We start from the raw sequence: 21,138 nt of genomic DNA, 5'->3' as shown, positions 1-21,138 counted from the left end.
TGGGAACTACCTTGGAATAGCATGAGCAAACCCAAGTTTATTTGAAGGAGCTCCAGGATGCTGAGGAATGTAGTAGATGATGAAACAGAAGGGGGTGTTTAAGTTGCAGGTTAGAAGTGGACTAGGAAGGTTGTCTGGAAAAAAAAGAGGAAAGCTTAGGGAGCTCTTGAAAATTACTATTATGTCTAAAACACTGTCACTGTAAAGTGATCGGAATGTCACAAAATGGGTCTGGAGTGATTCTCAACATTGGGTTCACCTGGGAGCTTTAAAACTTATTGATAACTTTATACACATCCAGAGATTCTAATTTAATTGGTATGGGATCTTGCCTGGGCATGGGGATTTTTAAGTTCCTCATGTGATTCTAACATGTAGTTGAGTTTGAGAACCACTGATCTATAAGACAGAACCAAGAGACACCAGTGGATAAAAGGCACAAGCAAGTATATTTCACCTGTCATGGAAAGTGTAAACCTTGATGGAAATACAGAGATAGAATGCATGGAATTTCAGAAGGGCTGGTGCATGAAGAAAGGACTTGAGCATGAAGAGAGTAGGAGAATACAGGCTCTGGGGTCATCCTCTCTACTAGTTTGTGTGTCGCCATGGTTATAGCTCTTTGTATTCTTTTAGCTGTATATTTTCCTAACTGTCCATCAATTCCACTGGAGCATTCCAATTGAACTCTTTAGCTATACTGATCATTTTATATCAACAGTGGGTAACTGAAGGATAAAGAATTGATAAAGAATCAGTGCATCATATATCCAAGTCAGCTGAGTGAATGAACTGATGATTTGAGATAACTCAGCTTTTATACCAATTTTAACTGCACTTTCCTATTTCAATGTTTTTGTTTTGTTTTGTTTTGTTTTGTTTTGTTTTTGGTGAGGAAGATTGGCCCTGAGCTAACATCTGTTGTCAATCTTCCTCTTTTGTTTTTTTCTCTTCAAAGCCCCAAAACATAGTTGTATATCCTCGTTTAGGTCATTCTAGTTCTATGTGGGATACCACCACAGCATTGCTGGATGAGCAGTGTGTAGGTCCACGCCCAGGATCCAAACCAGTGAACCCTAGGCCTCCGAAACAAAGCACATGAACATAGCTACTGGGCCATGGGGTAGGCCCCTATTTCACTGTTTTTTTAAATTCAGTTTACAAATTTAATTTATTATATTCCATTATGTGAAGTTACTTTACATTACATTGCTTTATATTATATTATGATTATTTTCATCTTCCAATTGGGGGTAAACTGTTTATCTCTGATCTCTTGGCCAATAATGGAGTCCTTATCTCTGTATCATTGATATCTCCATGGATTCTAGATCAAATATGCTATTTTGAAGCCATTACATCTTTACTTAATGGCCTTTCTGAACTCTGTTTTTGAACTCACAGGTCACTTTTGTATTAGTATAATTTTCACCTGGAATTTCCATATCCTTCACCACTCTATTCATGTTTCTCTCTTTTTCAACATTCTAAAACCACTGTCTCTCTTTCACTCAAAATGTTTCTTTCCCTGGAGTGGAGTGGGGACACACAGAGACTACCATTTTCCCAGGTGTCCTTGTTTGCTCAGATGCCCATTGGCAAAGCTATAACTCAATTTCTTCTTATGACTCCATCTTACGTCAGACTGAGGTTTACTCTTATTTCCATAGTGAAATGGAAACATCACTACAAGGAGAGTCTGTGGATCTAAGCTATAACCTTGGCTCTGCAGAAATTGATTCTTAGGCTTTTGGTATATTACTTGCTCTTCCTCTCTGGGTCTTAGTTATCTCCCTAAGGATAAAATAGTTTATTTTTATTCAGTGTTTCATATGCCATACAATATCTTGCTTACCTTTTCAACAACCATATGAGGTAGATGTATTTTCACCCTTAATTTACAAAGGGACACACTGAGACTTGGAAAGGTTAAGTTACCTGTTCAAGGTCACACTGAGAGTAAAATATAAATTGAGCATCGAACTAAGGTCCGCCAGAATCCATTTGCAGAGCTCTAAAACACTGAACATATGGTGTTAATTTTCTAATTTATTTCTTACATCCAAATAACTGAATCAAATTATTATCTTCACTTTATAAGTTAATTAAAAAAACTTTGGATCAGAGTATAAATAAGTTGCCCATATCACACATCTAAAAACTGGCTGACTCTGGATTTTGACCTGATTCTGATTTATTCTAGTGTTTCTGCTCTTAATTTTTAAGCTATGTTTTCTCTCATAAGGCTAAGGAGTCTCAAATATCTCTTTTAAGTGTAAAATTTTAGGATTCTGGTTGCCAGGGAATAGGAGGTGAGACAAGAATGTCCATTATATTTTTACTCAGAATGATGTAAATGACTCCAATTTCCCCCATCTCCTTTCCATCTCACTTCTTCAACCTTCAAGGTGAGTTGCTAAAGCAGAACACCCTGTAGACGGGAGCTAACTTTGGTTTTTTCAAATGGCAGGTCCAGACTGAGCTCTGTTGTCGGTGACATGGGAGCTGAGAATAATGAAAGTCTTGACCTCCTATCCGTCTTCCTGACTGGCATCCCGGGATTGGAGGCCCAACATGGCTGGCTCTCCATTCTCTTCTTCACCATGTACACTGTAGCCATTGTGGGCAACAGCCTCATCATGGCAGCAGTGCAGGCAGACCCCGCCCTACATGAACCCATGTACTTGTTCCTCTCCATGTTGTCTGTCACTGAGGTGGGTGTTTCTGTGTCTACACTGCCCACTGTCATGGGCATTCTCTGGTTTGATGCCCGCCAGATTGACTTTGATGGCTGCCTGTCCCAGATGTTCTTCATTCATACCTTCTCTTGCATGGAGTCAGGGGTCCTGTTGGCCGTGAGTTATGACCGCTTTGTAGCCATCTACAATCCACTACGCTATATAGCCATCCTGACCCCACCCCGTATCATCTCCACGGGACTGGGCATTTCACTGAAGAGTGTGACACTCATGGCCCCTCTTCCAATCCTTTTGAGGCAACTACACTATTGCCACATTAATGTCCTCTCCTACTCCTACTGCCTCCACTCAGACCTGATCCAGCTGCCTTGTGCTGATACTAAGCTCAATAGCATCCTGGGTTTGGCCATTGTCCTGGCCACTTTTGGACTAGACTCACTGCTCATCATGGTCTCTTATATCCTGATTCTTCACACAGTGCTGGGCATCGCTTCTAGGGAGGGACAGCAGAAGGCTCTCAATACATGTGTGTCACACATCTGTGCAGTGCTTGTGTACTATGTGCCTATGATTGGTGTCTCTGTGATGCATCGCGCTGCCAAGCATGCCTCACCTCTGGTTCACACACTCATGTCTAGCATCTACCTCTTTGTGCCTCCTGTGCTCAACCCCATCATCTACAGCATCAAGACAAAGCCAATCCAACAGGGAATTGCCACACTGTTTTCTTGCAAGAGACAATTACTCTAAATCACTCCAAAGGTCAAGGACTTTGAGTCAGTCCATAAACTCTGATGGTGTTTCTGCTGTGGGCAAAGCTCTACACCAGGCATTTTGAGGAGGAATAGGAGCAAGGGATTCAAAGCATTGTCACAGGCTTGAATCTGGATCACAAAAGTTATCTCTAGCCCTTCCCATCCCACATCATATCAATGTATGCGTGTCTCTGTATGTGCACATGTGCATGCCATCTCTAACAGATATGATCAACTTGAGTGAATACTTCATGAACTTCTCTTTTCTTTTTCACTTCAAAACTCCTAGCAAAAAACCTGGCAAATAGCAAAGTAATAGTAAAAAATAGTAAAGGCTTGAGACTTAATGATATTTGAATTTAAACAAAACAAATTTCTGTTTTGAAGGGGTATGCAGGGATTAAGAGTCTCCTCCAATAAAAGAAGATCATCCTAGAAACAGCATTTTGAGTAAAGTGAACATACTTTCTGGTATGCCTCAGATAATCATGGTTTATACTTATTTTCCTCAGCACCATCATTAATAGCACTCTCTTCCCTCTCAGAAATGTCCTTGTTTAAACAATAAATTAGATGGCAAACCTACCTATGATGTGATCCTCTTCCTGTAATGCAAGGAACCAGACTCTCCCCACAGCCCAGCAATCCACGGGCTCTACCCCCAGAATTTATGTACAGGGAGATACTGAGAAGGAGAAACAGCTGACTAAATGGCCTCAACTTAGGCAAAAAATAGAATATAGACAACCTCCTAATGCCCAGCTCTCAGATGCTAAGAATCTGGGCAAATGCGCCAAATTCTGCTTTAGTAGAATCTCAGGCTCTGTCTTAGGGCAAAATAGGTCTCATGTCACTGTGCATGGATATTGCTGTTCCCCTTTCCTCGCATCCCTTCAGCCCTCAGTAACCTCGCTGTGCTATGTGGCAGGTATATTTTCATCTTATTTCTTAACCTCAACTGTCCTCCAGCTCTGTCAGGCACTTCCAGGAACATCTTCTCATTTCTCCAGGGGAACATGTAATCAATATGGAGACCACTAGATTGGACGCCCATCAATGACAGCTTCTATAAAGCCAAAGTGTTTGTCCTGGAGAACTCCTGGTCAAATCTCACTAACAAATATCAGGGAAGATAATTTCTTCCACAGTGGTTCCCAAAGATTCCTGAATGAATATGGGTGTCTTTCACTAAAGAGTGGCTAATTACTTTCTTCATTTATTCAAATAATATTTTTGAGCACGTATTACATGCAAATGATAGATATATAATATTTTATTTTCATCTGCATCATAAAGAATAAATCTAAAAACTTAACAATGGATGTTGCAGTAATTTCTTGGGAAAGGTCCGATATTGCATTCTAAGTTTTAAATGACATCAGCAGATGGACATACCATGCAAGCAACAAATCTAAAGCATGAATATGCATAAACAGACTTCAGATATGTGATCAAATCTCATTTTTAGCAAGATTACTTTTGCAGTCACTTCTTTTATAATAGAAATCATTACTTCTGGGGACATGATTGCCTAGCAGAAATACTCAGAGAGATGTCCATATCATTCTTAATAGAGTTTTTTTTCACAGTTGTTCAGGAATCCAGGACTTAGAAAAATCCAAAATGATAGTTGGATGATTTTTTTAAAAAAATTACGTTAAAACATTATCTCATAAATTTTTTGGCTATCTTCTGACTATTCCAAGGACTGTGACTTTGAGGCACAATTTCCAAAGGACAAAAGCACAGATATTCTGCAGCCTTGTAAGGCTGAGGTTAAAGCTACACTGTATAGTATGGTGGCAACTAGCTACACACGGCTACTGAGTCCTTGAAATGTGGCTAATTTGAATTGACATGTATTGTCATGACATGTGACCAGATTTTGAAGACATCACATGAAAAAAAATGGATGTAAAATATGTTATTTTTTAACATAGGTTACATGTTGAATTAATAACATTTTAGATATATTGTGTTAAACAACATACACTTTGAAAATTATTTTTACCTATTTCTTTTACTTTTTTAACGTTGCTACTAGAAAATTATAAGTACCATATGCTTGTATTATATATCTATTGGACAGCACTAAGTTAGAAGTTAAATTGTGCAAGTCAATAAGAAATGATAGTGAAATAGAGTAATGAATTTGAAGTTGTCTATCAGTATTTCTTTGTTTAATGAATTCCATAGGTTTGGGGTCATGAAATTTCCAACTTGAATGGCAGAGAAAATAATACCTTATTTGTTTAGAGAACTTGAAATATGTATATACTTTTTATTAATATTTATTTTTTTAATCTGAAAACAGTAACAAAACATGATCAGCTCTAGTACGTGGACAGATATCACTCTGCATTTTTAAAGAATTTAGGCATGTATAAATAGAAGACCTCTTTAGAAGGGAAAAATTAAAGCACAAATAAAACCTCCCAGTTTTGACTTTGTAACTTTTCAGTAGCAGTAGTTAAAGTGATTTTAGGTCATTCGTTTCAAGATATATGACAGTACATTAAAAGTGGGTGATCTTGCTCCCCAGTAACATTTCTCACATAACAATGTGCTAAAGTTACAAATACTGATATGCACAAACAGCTAATTAGTAAGAAAAGTATGTACAGTACTGTAGCATAATGAATGTGGTAGCTGCAATATCTTAATATTAACCAACTTTTAGTATACACGATACTGCTATATTTTTCTGCCAATTCACAGGTTAAAAGTTGTTACCGAAGCCCTCTGTTTTGCACATATTGCCTGATGTTTAATATACAATGCAGATATCACATTCAGTATATACATATATATATTTATATATATATATATATGTTTTACACATATATATATTTACTGGAAGACACTCAGACTGTGACTAGAACCTAGCTTCCAAGATTAGAGGCAAAGAAATACAAATATATATCAGAGTAGAAATCCATAATCATAAAAATGCACCAATAAAAATGCTCATATTAAGACAAACAGCATGCAAAAAGTTTCAATATTTTGTACATAAAGGCAGAAGGATTGTACAAGTGTTCAAATTCACCTAGTATTCCTGGTAAGGATGAATTGTTAGAGAAATCAGACTAGTTTAGCATTTTTATTAAAATTTTTTTGTCTTTTTTTCCCTGATATTATTCCTGTATGGAATATAATGCTAGAATAACATTTTAATTTATGGAAATCTTCAGTTAATTTTATTATTGAAAAGTAGGTTCAATATTTCCTATACTGATTTTATTTGTTAGATAAGTTAAAATTGTTTCCAAAAACATTTACGTTCATGTGAATGCGTGTGATTGCTGTTACTGGATTGTCATTGCTTGTAGGCCCTCTCAGCCGACAGAGAAAAGAAATATGTCTGAATACTAACCTGTGTACATACAAACTTCTATAAGCATTTCTGCATTTAACCATCTGCATCAACATAATGCTAAACGTGACTTCATCCTGATGTCTCCAGCTCCAGCCCATGGATCATTTATAACTCCTACACTTGCTCTTCTGTAACCTCCCAATCTAGCAGTGAGAAAACTGGCTCCCAGCATCTGCCGTCCATTTACTTAATTCTTCAATTCCAGCACAAATGTGTAATGTTTGTGGAACTATTAATCTACACCCACATGAGAAATTACTTTATCACTAGAGTATAGCACTTTATTATAATTCCTTTTGCCTGTAGCCTTGAAGATTCCACCCATTTCTCAGGTTATGTAGGTCAGCAAACTTTCCCCCCATCTCTTTCAGTGTGGTCATTTCATACACTTGTAATAGATTATATTCTTTTGTCATACTCTGCATTCCATCCTGGGATCCCCCAATGTCCTAAATGATTTTTTTAAGTTTACAGACATTATAATTCACTCTGTGCTGCTGTAAATTTCTATGGGTTTGAGCAAATGCATAGTGTCATATAAGCACCATTACATATTACAGAAGGATTTCACCACTCTAAAAACGCCTCTATGTTTCACCAATTCAACACGCCACAACCCCAAATCCTTGATTACCACTGATTAGCTTATTCTCTATAATTTTGCCTTTTCCAGAATTTCACATAAATGGAATCATGCATTTGTTAGATTTTTAGTACTGGATTTCGCACTTAGCAATATTTAGAATTAATCTATGCCCTTATTGATAGCTCATTCCTTTTTAATTTCTGAATACTATTCCATTGTATGGATGTGCCACCATGTGTTTATCCATTTCCCTACCAAAGGACATCCTGGTTGCTTCAAGTTTTCTGTCTCTTTTCCTTTTATGTTCATTATTTGCAAAAAGGTTCTTAGGTGCCTGTATGGAATTGGGTTCCTTCTCCTGTAGCAACAGCCTGGGCTATCTTCTACTTGAACTATTGCAACCCATTTAACATCTCCCAAAAATTGATATCCAATCCAATGTCCTCTTATATATCTCATTTAAAATAACTTACAAAGGGTCCGTAAGATGACTTTCTAAATTTTATGAAATACAAACACATGTCCGTAATAAAATGTGACTAGTATGGTTATTCACATTTTAGGCACTGAATAACATATGCAGAAATAATTATGAATAAAAAACTTTCCCAAAAAACCAAAATCTATTTTGAAATCTAAACATATCATGCCATTGAAGGCATAAAGTCCATACAAATACACACATGCACACACACAAAAAGAAATCATAAACAGTTTTATCTAGGGAAAGGAAACAGATAGAAAAGGTTGAAGAACAAAGGATAAGGGCTGACTTCTTGATTTAATCTTCTTTTGATTTCTAGCTAAATTTCGGCTGTTGTCTGGAGTTCATGATCTGTGACCATAAAGATTCAATTGACAGACAGCTATCATCAAGATATAATTTAAAAGGCAGAGATAACTCTCAGCAGCTGCTGAAAAGGCATTATGCAGAGGTGTGACTGATGCCAGCCTGTCAGCCTTGCATCAAAGCGTACCTTGTCTTTAGTTGCTTAGCCTACATTTTGTAACCAGGTCAGACCATCCATTGGTCATTGAACAACTTCTTTGTCCAAGAATCCCTCTTTGTGTTTCTAAACTCTAGTCCCTTCATAACAAATATTTCTGCTTTCTTCTCCTACAGCTGACCTTAATTTTACAGTTACAGAAATACAGGCCATGGCTTCTTGGTTGTATTAATTTGTTAAGACTGCTGTACCAAAGTACCATGGCCTGGGTGCCTTAAACAACAGAAATTTATTTTCTCACAATTCTCTAGGCCTCCCACAATTTCTCCAAATGCTGATTTCTTTGAGGCCTCTCTCCCCTGGCTTATAGATGGCTGTCTTCTCCCTGTGTTGTATTGTGGTCTTCCCTTTCTGCTTGTGCATATCTGCATTGTAATCTCCTTTGCTCATAAGTACATCAATAGTAATGGATTGGGCCCATGCAAATACTAAAACACCGGGAGTTAGGACTCCAACATACGAATTTGCGAGGGACACAATTCAGCCCATGACACTGGTAGATCTTATTGTCCTGAAGCTAATCTTTATCTGTCACCTTTACTCTCAGTACTCCCTCCCCAATCCAGGGAAGTCTTTAGAGGGTCAGTGAGAACATCTGTCCATGTGGACAATTACCATTTAGCCACCCTAATTTGTGTTCCCACAAAGGTTGAAAAAATAGGTGTCGCCACAGATAATCCCATTCATAATCTGCAGTGTAACTTTTTGGAAGGAAGAAGGAGGAAAAAATTCACACAAACTGAGCATCTATTAAGCCCAGGAGTAATGCAAGACTATGTCTGTTACATGCTGTGTTTCATTTAAAACTCTCAAAAGCCTTATGAGATGGATTTTATTATCAGAGAATTTAATAAGCTGGTCAACAAGTGACAGAATTGGTAACAACATAAGAGATTCTTAGTGATATCATGTGCTCACCTCAAAAACTGGAATAGGGGCCGGCCTGGTGGCACAGCAGTTGAGTGCGCACGTTCTGCTTTGGCAGCCCCAGGTTCGCGGGTTCGGATCCCCGGTGCAGACATGGCACCACTTGGCACGCCATGCTGTGGTAGGTGTCCCACATATAAAGTAGAGTAAGATGGGCATGGATGTTAGCTCAGGCCCAGGCTTCCTCAGAAAAAAGAGGAAGATTAGAAGCAGTTAGCTCAGGCTAATCTTCCTCAAAAACAAACAAACAAAAACCTGGAATAATCCCAAGATATTTTCCCTTCATGATGTTTTGGGAGATTCTCAAGCCCATACCCTCTATTGAAAGAAAAGTCTCCTTTGATCCATATTCCTCCCATTTCCTTGACTTTCTTAACATTTGGAAGGCCTGGTCCTAATTTCCCCACTCTGAAACTGTGCTTGCCTGCCATTCTTCAATTTATTTTCCTACACCAACTGATCCTTGTTTCTCTGGAGAAGCATGCTAACTTCTAGGCTGGTAAAGAAATGGGAAAATAAGTAAGGAAAAGAATAGTGGAGGAGAAAGACATCTTTTCCCTGCTTACTTTCTGCCTTTCACTTCCTAATTCTCCCTTCCACTAGGCTTGCAGTGGAAACCAGCCTATTTTGATTCAAATCTAAGCTGCTTCTAATAATGGCCATCAGCACTATGAGTTCAGTAATCAGAAGCTGTGACCAAAATTATGGCTTCCCATCAAAGTGATATTTCTGAGAGAAGTCCCTGGTTTCCAAAAAATAATATTTACGATCATTAAGGCCATATCCTTTCTATGGAAGCTTTTCTAGTTCAACGTCTATGATGCAAAAGGGAACCTGCCCATAAAAATTTGAACCACATTAGGGACATTAAGTTTTTAAAAAATCCCAGTCTGTTGTGTTAAGAAGCAAGAATTCTTATTCCCACAAATATTATCTATAGACTTACTTGAAGTCTTAATTCTAAGTACTAAGGACTTTTAGCAGGGCAGGAGCCTTATTATGGCCATGGAGAATCTAACCATCCCACTCCAATCTTTAGACTCTTTGCACATATTCCTTTGGTCTGCCGAAATCAAGCTGGGTGATTAGGTAAGCCTGAATAGCCGAGGAACTTGATCTGTATCCATCCTCCCTTAGAGATTTACTACTGCTTTTCAAGAGAAAGTCAGAGCACATCTACCCAGTAGGGTGAGCCAGGGTAATGGAGCTAGAGTTCACCTGAATGCCTAAGTGGAGCTGCCTAAGAGAATGGGTGCTGGCAACAAGAACCAAGGGTTTCCTTCAAACTTCTTTAACCAAGCCCGTGGGAGAGAAGAGTATCCAGAAAGGAAGACAAAACTTAAACAGACCTTTACTCAATGAAGTTCATGCCACTGGCTGGCAAATGTGCTAGAATTTAATCAACTCCAATCTACAGCTCTTTTGGATAGAATATTTGCTACTAGCACCGCCCAGACAAAAATTTGCTAAAAGCCAAGACCATGTCATACTCCCTTAAAAATATAATGGGGTTTGATTTTACAGTTTCCATTTCCCAATTCTGACTATAGTCTTCCCATAAGCCTATGACTCTACCTCCTGAGTAATTTAACACATCTTTTCTTTCATCTTAAATGCATGTTTCTTTGGGAAAGAAGGTGGATAATTCCCTGGTGGATCTGCTTAGTCCTTACACTGTAAATGATGAGTTCATCACAGGAGTTGCCAACAGGTAGATATTGGCCATGATAATGTGGAGAGGCATACCTGGCAAATGGAAGAGTCATAGATACCCCAACCATGGGAACATAGAGAACCAGAACAGACTGAATGTGAGACAGGCAATTATTGAAGGAGTGGAGTCTCCCAACCACAGAAGCTAGTCCCAGGGCATGTCTCAGAATCATTGCATAGAACAGCACAACGAGCAGATGGTGCATCACAATAATGAGCAAAACCAGAGCAAATCCATACCAGCTGTTGACTCAGATATCAGCACACATCAGGTGAATCATATTCTGGTGGAGGCAGTAGGAGTGAGAGAGAAGGTGGGAGCAGCAGAAAGGCAGGCACTTGAGTAGGAAAAGGGATGGAGGAACAGCTAGACCACAGCAGCAAATGATGTCAAACCCAATTCTGCCAATGACTTCATTGGTGAGGATGGGGACATAAGGGATGGGGCAGCAGACGGCCACATAGTGGTCAGAGGACACGGCCAACAACACAGAAGATTCCATAAAGGTGAATGTATGAGTAAAAAATACCTGTGAAAATCAAGCTTCAAAGCTGATTCCCCAGCATTGAACCAGAGGACCTGCAGGACTATGGGTAGAGTGGTGAGGTTGAGACCCAGGTCAGTCAGGGCCAGCATGGAAAGAAATAGGTACATGGACTAGTGGAGGGATGGCTCTGTGCAGATGACTGTGAGAATGGTGGTAGTTCCTGTGACGGAGATTGTGTAGAAACAGTAGAAGGGGATGGAGGTCCAGCTGTGGGAGGCTTCAAATGCAGGGATGCCCGTGAGGATGAAGTAGAAGTGGTCCTGGGTGGTGTTAGTCAGCTCGGACATGAACAATGAATGTAGCTTCATGATCAGGGGCTTTGCTCAGAGAGAACCAGAAACATTTGAAATAATCCTTGTCTTGATCTCATTTGATCCAAATTCTATCCAAATAACAGTTCAGAGTTGTTGAGTGGAACAAAGGAATGATTCAAGAATATGATGGTTGTTGGGCCTGCCCCGTGGCCAAGTGATTAAGTTCATGTGCTCTGCTTCCACAGCCCAGGGTTTCACCAGTTGGGATCCTGGTCACAGACCTAGCCTGCTCATTGGGCCATGATGAGGCGGTGTCCCACATGCCACAACTAGAAGACCCACAACTAAAAATATACAACTATGTACTGGGGGTCTTTGAGGGAAGAAAATCTCAAAAAATCTAAAAAAAAAAATCTTAAAAAAAAGAGAATACGATGGTTGCTCTTCTTTAGCCTTTTTCCGCGGAGATTGCTTCCATACAACTCATATTCTCTTGATAACTCTATACACATTAACTCACAAGCAACTCATTTTAATTATTTTATGCTTCTATCTCCCCACACCCATTCAGTTCTTAGTGCCCTGGAATCTGCCTTTCATCCAAACCACATTACTGGTACTATTCTCACAAAGACTTACAATGAAGCTCTAACTGCAAATGTGATAACTAATATCTAGTCCTCACCATCTTTTATGCAGTTTCTCCTTTTGAAATTTCCTTTGACTATTATAACAGTATTTTCACCTGTTTCCCTTGTTCTAAATTCATCACTGTCTCTTTCTCTATCTCTTATTAAATTCATCATACACTAAGGTCATTATTCCTTGTGTTCAGTCCTTATTTCTAATTGTCTTCTTATTCTCATTAGCTGATGCCATCTGACACCATAGATTTCATTTGTGCAACATCAAAATATAACTGGAAGCAAAGGGCTGGGTGCATAGGAGAGGAGTGAGAGTAGAGCCAGGTGAGGACAACCACATTTATCGATCGCTGCCTATGTGTAGGCACTGCTCTAAGTGGATTATCAGTATTAATTCTTTCATCTTCTAACAATAGTCATCACCCCTACTTCTTTTCCCTGAACATTCACAGAAGAGTCTTATGTGTAGTTTCTCCTATCTGATGATGCTCTCTTCACTATCTGCAGCCTCTGCTTTTTCTGTTTGGCTCATGGGGTAAATATGTTATAAACTCTTGCAAATCTCTTGGCTGCAAGGTGGGGAGGTGTGGCAGGGCCCTTCAGGATTACTTGAAGAGGCATCCTGAGACCTGAGGTCCCACGGGGAAGCCAGTGGAAATCAGTTCTTTTGGTGACACCCTTTGCTGCCCCTGGTATCCTCATAGAGCAACAAGTCAGGAAACTGTATTGAATTCCTGTTCTGACAGCTTGTTGCGCATGATTTGAACCACGTACTTATGCTTGGAATGTATACTCTCAGAAACTTCTTTCTGAGAAACTCTCCTCTGAAAGCAGTCTGACACTGGGGCAGAGTTAGAAGGGATAGGAGAGCTGCAGGTAAAGGAATGTTGTACACCAGTTTCAAGGAGTACTCACCTTACAGTGAACCTCCGGAAATAATGAGAGAAACTTTTCCAATACAAGTATAAAATAAGTAAATGATGAAAGCCATATCAAAACTAAAGTAGAAAGGAAAAATTTTCAATTATTAGTCAGTTATTTGGTGATTGGCTCCATGATTCACACACAACTAAATTCCAAGTGGATAAATTAGATGGAAATCACTAACAAAAAATAGAGAAAGCAATATATGCTTTTAAATTTCTCATTGTGGAGGACTGTCTTAGCAGTAATGCAAAAACATCACAAGGGGAAAGATGAGCGCATGTGAACACAAAAAATTAATTTTTTCTCTATATGAGAACGATGAAATTTAAAATAAACTTCCAAAAACTTCTATAAAAATGTGCCATAGAAGTAATTGATATCTTAAATATAAAAAAGTAAATGTATCAATATTTATCAATACTAATCTCACAATAGATTAATAGGAAAGACTATAACAATGTTTACAACCAAAGGAGAAATACAACTATAAACAGGTGTATTAAAATATGTTTTACAATACAATATATATTACAATACCACCTTAAGCAAGAATTCAGTAAAAACAGTTAAATCACATAAGCAGTGTTGTTAACCTTTCAAAATAGCAGAGGCCTTTTCATGACAACATGTGTTGCAGATAAAGGCTTCACAATGGAGAAACATTCGTATTTTGCTGAAGGAAGTGAAACGTGCAATGATTACTGGAAAACAATTTGACCATAGTCACTATTTTAAATCATTCACATGCTTTGAGTCATAGAATTCACTTCTGGAACAGAATGATAAAGAAATCATTTTAAATGTGAATAAAACTTTATGCTAAAAATAGTTACTTAGCCTTATTTGCAATAACATAAAAGTAGAAAGAGACCAAGTGATAAAAATATTAAAATGTGTGTCTATGTATATATATGTAAAAATATACATGTATATTCTATACATATCATGATCATTGAAATAATAAACATTACACAACCACATTTGTTTTCCAGAGATTATAATTTATATGTCTTTATGTCCCACATATATTTTATAGTTTCAATTACTTTTCTGTGTTTCAGTTTGACTATTTCTATTGACTTGTTTCCCAGTTCACTGATCAGCCTTCTGCTGCATTTAAGTTTCTGTTAAATGCACTTATTAATTTCTTTATTTTAGGTATTGTCTTTTCAGCTCTAGAATTTCCATTTGACTATTTTCATATAGACTCCAATTCTTTGGTGAATTTCTCCATTATATATTTCATCAACTTACTCCATCTTTTCCTCTATTTCTTGAAAATTCTAATCAGATTAACTCTGGTTGTTTTAAAGTCCTTCTCTGTTCTGTTAACTCCAACATGTGGATCACCTTTTGTCCTGCTTGCTTTCTCCTTTTCCCAGGAGTTTCTCTGTGTCTGGAAAAACACCAAATGATCACCGTTTTCCCCTTGCAGAGAACTGACACATACCTCCAGGGAAAGATGTCTCTAGAAGTCAGCTCACTTCTCTAATCCTTTCCACTCTCTATAATGTTGCCACTGTTTCACATTTTGCTGATGCCTTTGCAAAAATACTCTCGCAATTATTTTTAAAAATGCTTTTTCTGGTTGTTCTCAGCTGGAGTATTGCTCTCATACAGGCTACATCATCCAGCTCAGAAGTCAGGCAACACTTTCAAAGGTGAAAACTACCAGGAACACAACTATAATTGAATAAGTTTGGTTTGTTTTATTTTTTATTTATTGTCCTAAATAAATTAATTATTGTACTAATTTTTTTACAGCTTTATTGAGGTGTAATTGAAATACAAATACTTGCACATATTTAACCTATATAATTTGATGTTTGGACATACGTGTACATCCATGACATCACCACAACCTTCTATCATCTCCAAAAGTTTCCTTGTGCCTCTCCGTTTTTTAAAGATTTTGTGTTTCTTTTGTTTTTGTTTTTGAGGAAGATTAGCCCTGAGCTAACTGCTGCCAATCCTCCTCTTTTCACTGAGGAAGACTGGCCCGGAGCTAACAGCCGTGCCCATCTTCCTCTACTTTATACGTGGGATGCCTACCACATCATGGCATGCCAAGCGGGGCTATGTGTGCACCCCGGATCCGAACCGGTGACCCCCAGGCCACCAAAGCAGAATGTGCCACTTAACTGCTGCACCACCATGTGGGCCCCAAGACTTTGTTTTTCAAAAGCAGTTTTAGACATATAACAAAATTGAGAAGGAGATACAGAGATTTCCCATATTTTCTCTGCTTCTGCACATGCATAGCCTCCACCATCAGCACTCGCCAGAATGGTACATTTTTACCAAGGATGAACCTACTTCAACACATCACAATCACCCAGAGCCCATAGTTCACATTAGCTTTCACTCTTGATGTTGAACATTCTATGGGTTTGGACAAATGTGTAATGACATATGTCCATCGTTATAATTTCATACAGAATTTTCACTGACCTGAAAATCTCCTCTGCTCTGCCTAGTCATCCCTCCCCTTTGTAGTTTTACTTTTAAGATTGCTGCGGCTTGAAGAGTATACTGGAGACGTGACAAGACTGAATGCAGGACTACTGGTTAAGACACTGAAATATTTCAGGCAACAGATGATGGTCATTTGGATAAGATTAGAAGTAATAAAAATGGAGAAAAATAAAAGATATTGAAAATGATTAAGGAGACAGAATAAACAAGACCTGTTCAACTCTTTGAATGGGAAACTGTGTTGACTGAGAAAAGTAGAGTCAATAGTTTATTAATTTGGGGGCCGGCACAGTGGTACAGAGGTTAAATTCACATGTTCTGCTTTGGTGGCCCAGTGTTTGCCAGTTCGCATCCCAGGTACGGACCTAGCACTGCTTGTCAAGCCACGCTGTGGCAGGTGTCCCACATTTAAAGTAGAGGAAGGTGGGCATGGATGTTAGCTCAGGACCAGTTTTCCTCAGCAAAAAAAAAAAAAAAAAAAAAAAAAGAGGAGGATTGGCAACAGATGTTAGCTCAGGGCTAATCTTCCTCAAACAAAAAAGAGTTTATTAATTTAGCAGCACACATTAGTCAGACATTTAGTATAAGCCATGATCTATGCTTGTCTCTGCGGATACACTGATAGACAAGTTTCCAGGTTTCTAATTTTGGGGTATGTGGGAAGTTGCACTTACTGAGGTATGGAATACTACCAGAAAGTAAATGTGTGTATTTTGTGTGTGTGTGTGGTGGGGAGTTGGGGGGGGGGTGTGGTGGTGAGAGGGTGTGACTAATACTGAGGGTAGTAGGTAATTAGTATAGTTTTAGACAGACTGAGTTTGAGATGGTGGTACACCATCTTAACAGATATCAAAATTGGGTATATAATTCTAGAGATCGAGACAATGTGAAGCTATGGATACGGATTTGGGAGTTATATATATACATAAGGGTATTGATGCTATGAGAATCAATGAGGCTGCCGAGAGAGAAAGGAGATAGAGGGAGAAGACAAAGGGCCAGGCACATTCCTGAAAATTGTGCCACTTGATAGCCGTGTAACGATGGGAAGTTCACTTCCTCTCTGAGCCTAAAACTCCTAATTTTCACAATTTATATAATATTTCATTTGCCTGGGGCTATTGCCATAACTTAATTCTGTAACTTGGAGCACCTCAGTTAGCAGTGGTTGCTTTCCTCTCTCATTGATAATAATAATAACAATGATAGTGATAATAATAGTATTAGCAGTATTAAAAAACAAGGAGGGGCAAAGACAGATACTATGTTGTTTGAGGGTTGGTTTTATTCAAGCCTATTCTGATTATATCCTTTTGGAAAAAGGGAAAGTCATAACCATGAGAAATATGTAAGAATTACATATATTTTGGAAGGTTTTATTTAGGTGATGACAGCAGATTGTACTCAGCAGCAGATTCTTGTTATTGTAATGTATGTTTATGTTCTTTGATCCACAAATCAAATTATGTAGTAAGGAAAAGACATATTTGCTAATAACTTAGTTTTGAAAATAAATAATTAAGGGTGAGCAATTGCCTTTGATCTCACAACTTGGGAGAAGATGGATCAGCAGACCTTGGGCAATCACGTGGAGCCCATCCTCAATGAGTTGCACTCTAAGACCAGATTTAACGTCCTGGCATCCCCCTTGAATATGGTGCTGAAGTTGGGACTGTTAAAAGAGTAAAATTTTCCCAGAAGGATTATTAACCCATATGCATTTCTGAGACTGACTTCTGTTTTCTCCTCAATTGTTTCTTTTGCTGAGAACAATGTACAGGATCTTGTTTACAGGGTCTGAGAGTTGAGAAGTGGGAGGTGTAGCAGAAGAGATACTGCTGATCTCCCAGGTGAGTGAGTGGGCATCCCCCGGACCTTTTATATACACACTCATGTGAACAACAATTAAAAATTTCACGGAAATGGCATTAGTGAAGGGAAGAAAATAACATTTAAGAACAATCTGTACTCTAAACAGTGGTGTTTCTTTAGTTACATAGTCCTCATTCTTTGCCGGTCATTGATACTTTTCACAGTTTTATTGAGTGCACCCTCCTCTTAACTTCATGTTCTTTTATCAAAAGTGTCCCTGAAACCCTAATGCAGTTTACGTGTTTTCTATTTAATATTTATTAAAACCAGCTACAGAGGTATAATTGTGCACATTTTACTGTGCACAGTAAATGAAAAGGCTGTGCCTGCAAAAAGTTTAGCAACTTTTTCAGCTCATTTATTAACAAGTCATGATGAAAAATCAGTTACCCAACAAAATAGGAGTACAGTTTGAACCTGTTTAGAAAGCAAGTCTAATTTTCAATAATTCTTAGTTGTTTCTAAATATTCACAGTTTAACATTCAAGCTCATTTTACGTATATCTTCCGGCGATGTCTGTCTTGTAGCTCCTATCTATGTCTGCCATCTTCTTTCGGCAGGAGTTTCCATCTCTCTGAATGCTGCTTCCACCACTGAGTTTAGGTGAACTCTGCATTGAAAATTGGTTCAACAGTTTCTCAAACTCTCAGGCTACTTCCATTCTGACTCCTGACATTTGACATTCATTTCTTTTCCAGGTAGCACGGATACCAGCAATGGTCTTTCTCTCTTCAGTTTGACATCCTAGTTTATGAAGGTTCTCTTTCGTTACTACAGATTAAGATTACATGAGCCCCCTGTGTTTAATTAAAAGTTGACATTTGCTATAGAAATTATTTGTAAGAGCATGAACACGTTACAGCTTCAATAAATATGTTTATCCAACAATGAACATTTTGAGTTTATAAAGCAGAATCTTATAGTTTACCATATGATTAATAACAACACCACTGTGAAGAAAGCAGAACAAGGATTATATTTTTAATTATATTTTAAATACTTTTCCTCAAAGTCATATGGCTAGTGAAGTGTAGAGTTTTAAGAACTTTAGGTCTTTCGATTCTAGTCCAGGAATAATGATTTTTCTAAATTTACATTGGAAGCTTCTTATACAACACCCGTTCCTTCCCCCATCTATGCTACTTACAGTTTTGATGGCTGTAGTTCCTGCTCCTGACTCCATGTTATTAGATAAAATTACTACAGTAAAATTAAATCCCAGTAGTTAGTGCACTTTCCTCAGGAAGAGGAGATGGAAGATTGCATGGTGGATCTGCTTAGTCTTTACACTGTAAATAATAGGGTTCATCACAGGAGGCGCCAACAGGTAGATATTGGCCATGATAACATGGACCAGTGGAGAAGCATGCTTGGCAAATCGATGAGTCATAGACACCCCAACCATGGGAATATAGAGGACCAGAACAGCCAGAACATGGGACAGACAGTTATTGAGAGCTCGGAGCCGCTCAGTCCAGGTGGCTGTGCCCAGGATACTTTTCAGAATGAGTGTGTAGGACAGCACAATGAGGAGAGGGTCCAACACAATAATGAGCAAAACTAGAGCAAATCCATACCAGCTGTTGATCCGGATGTCAGCACAGACCAGGCGAATCATATCCTGGTGGAGGCAGTAGGAGTGAGAAAGAAGGCGGGAGCCACAGAAGGGCAGGCGCTTGAGTAGGAAAAGGGATGGAAGAACAGCTAGAACACAGCGACAAATCATGGCTGATGCGATTCTGCCAATGACTTCATTGGTGAGGATAGTGGCATAATGAAGGGGGCGGCAAATGGCCACATAGCGGTCAAAGGACATGGCCAGCAGGACTGAAGACTCCATGAAGGAGAATCCGTGGAGGAAGAAGAACTGGACAAAACAGGCCTCAAAGCTGATCTTCCGAATGCTGAACCAGAGGAGCTGCATGACTGTGGGCATGGTTGTGAGGGTGAGACCCAGGTCAGTCAGGGCCAGCATGGAGAGAAATAGGTACATGGGTTGGTGGAGGGAGGGCTCTGTGCAGATGGCAGAGAGAATGGTGGTGTTGCCTATGATGGAAATGATGTAGAGACCACAGAAGGGGACGGAGATCCAGATGTGGGAGGCCTCAAACCCAGGGATGCCCGTGAGGATGAAGTAGAAAGAGTCCTGGGTGGTGTTCGTCACCTCAGACATGCTTGATGAATGCAAAACCAGAATCTGCGTGTTCAACAGTAAGAATTCCATCAGTGTGCCGCTGCCATAGAGTCATTATCTATTCAATCTGTGGTCCAAATATGTGCCTGGGATTGTTTTTCAAACACCACTGAGCAATACACTAGCCAGAACACTAATAAACAGAAATTTGGACACTTCTGCTATAAATTTCTATTTAAAATTACCATATTAGTTTAACTTTCATGACCACTACTACACACTAAAATTTAACTTTATGCTTCCTGCAAACCTTGTAATATATTTCCCACCAGTTCTTGTATGTGTATATATATGTGTGTATGTGTGTATTTATATACACACACACACATATACATATAACTTGCACCTATATATTTACTAACTGAAACTTCTTTCATCAATATTTCAAATAACTTTCTAACAACCAAATCCAGAGATATATTTTAGTTCATATTCTACTTGACACACAGGAAAATAAGATTCTGCTCCCTACTTGCTTCTATTCGATTGAATGGAAATATTATTGAGAGAAGGAAGAATTGTGATGATGCCCAGGTGTCTTATTTGAGCACCTATGTGGATTACAGTGACAACCACTTTTATCTGGAGATTACTAGGAGGAGATTCTGGGGAAAGATCACAGGTTCGGTTTGTGCATGTTGAGTTTGATGTTCACAGGAGCCATCCAGGAAAATCACCAGCTAAGCAAATGGATCTGAGGCAGAAGAGGACAGAGAACAAGCCTGTGAGGAGTTGTGGGAGTCTTTGGTGTATTGATGGTGGCTGAGAACTCGAGTTGATGTGATAACATACGTGAGAATTTAGGGTGAGAAAGGAAGGAGAGTGAGGATAGATCTATAAGAAAACCTAAAATCTGGCAGCTGGGTAGATGTGGAAGTAAAAGCCAAGAAGACTGTGGATTGCTCAGAGAAGTGGGTAGAAAATAAGAAAAATGAGTGTCACAGAGGCCAGGAAGGTAAAAGGTGCTGTCGCCATAGTGTAGGGCTGCTCAGATGCTCAGGAAAACGAGTACTGGAAAGCATCTATTTAACTTAGGGATGTAAATGTTAGTTGTAATACTTTGGAACGACATTTCAGTAGAATGATAGAAGAAGCCAAATTAAAATGGTCTAAGCAGTGAATTAGTTTCAAGGAATGGAGACTGTGGCTGTAGATCT

The 21,138-nt window shown here is 38.8% G+C and overlaps 2 protein-coding genes and 1 pseudogene across 2 annotated transcripts; 1 reads left to right on the top strand and 2 right to left on the bottom strand.

Moving 5' to 3' along the window:
• The first annotated feature begins 2,498 nt into the window (after positions 1–2,498).
• On the top strand, positions 2,499–3,449 carry LOC103553467 (olfactory receptor 51L1-like). Its single transcript, XM_008524058.2, has one exon. It carries the CDS (start codon positions 2,499–2,501, stop codon positions 3,447–3,449), a length of 951 nt encoding a protein of 316 aa, XP_008522280.2.
• Positions 3,450–10,957: 7,508 nt separating this feature from the next.
• On the bottom strand, positions 10,958–11,999 carry LOC103554338 (olfactory receptor 51Q1-like; annotated as a pseudogene).
• Positions 12,000–18,702: 6,703 nt separating this feature from the next.
• Positions 18,703–20,363, bottom strand: LOC103553461 (olfactory receptor 51Q1-like). The gene has a single exon (XM_008524048.2). The coding sequence runs from the start codon at positions 20,009–20,011 to the stop codon at positions 19,013–19,015; it is 999 nt and encodes a 332-aa protein (XP_008522270.2). The 5' UTR covers positions 20,012–20,363; the 3' UTR covers positions 18,703–19,012.
• Between the last annotated feature and the right edge of the window lie 775 nt (positions 20,364–21,138).

The sequence above is a fragment of the Equus przewalskii genome, chromosome 6 (assembly GCF_037783145.1).
Source record: "Equus przewalskii isolate Varuska chromosome 6, EquPr2, whole genome shotgun sequence".
In the NCBI taxonomy this organism is placed as follows: Eukaryota; Metazoa; Chordata; class Mammalia; order Perissodactyla; family Equidae; genus Equus; species Equus przewalskii.
The sequence above is the reverse complement of the archived record's forward strand: the minus strand, read 5'-3'. Positions and strand labels throughout refer to the sequence as shown.

Excerpts from the sequence above, each read along its gene's own strand:
- LOC103553461 (XM_008524048.2), bottom strand. The coding sequence starts at position 20,011 with ATGGAATTCTTACTGTTGAACACGCAGATTCTGGTTTTGCATTCATCA.
- LOC103553467 (XM_008524058.2), top strand. The coding sequence starts at position 2,499 with ATGGGAGCTGAGAATAATGAAAGTCTTGACCTCCTATCCGTCTTCCTG.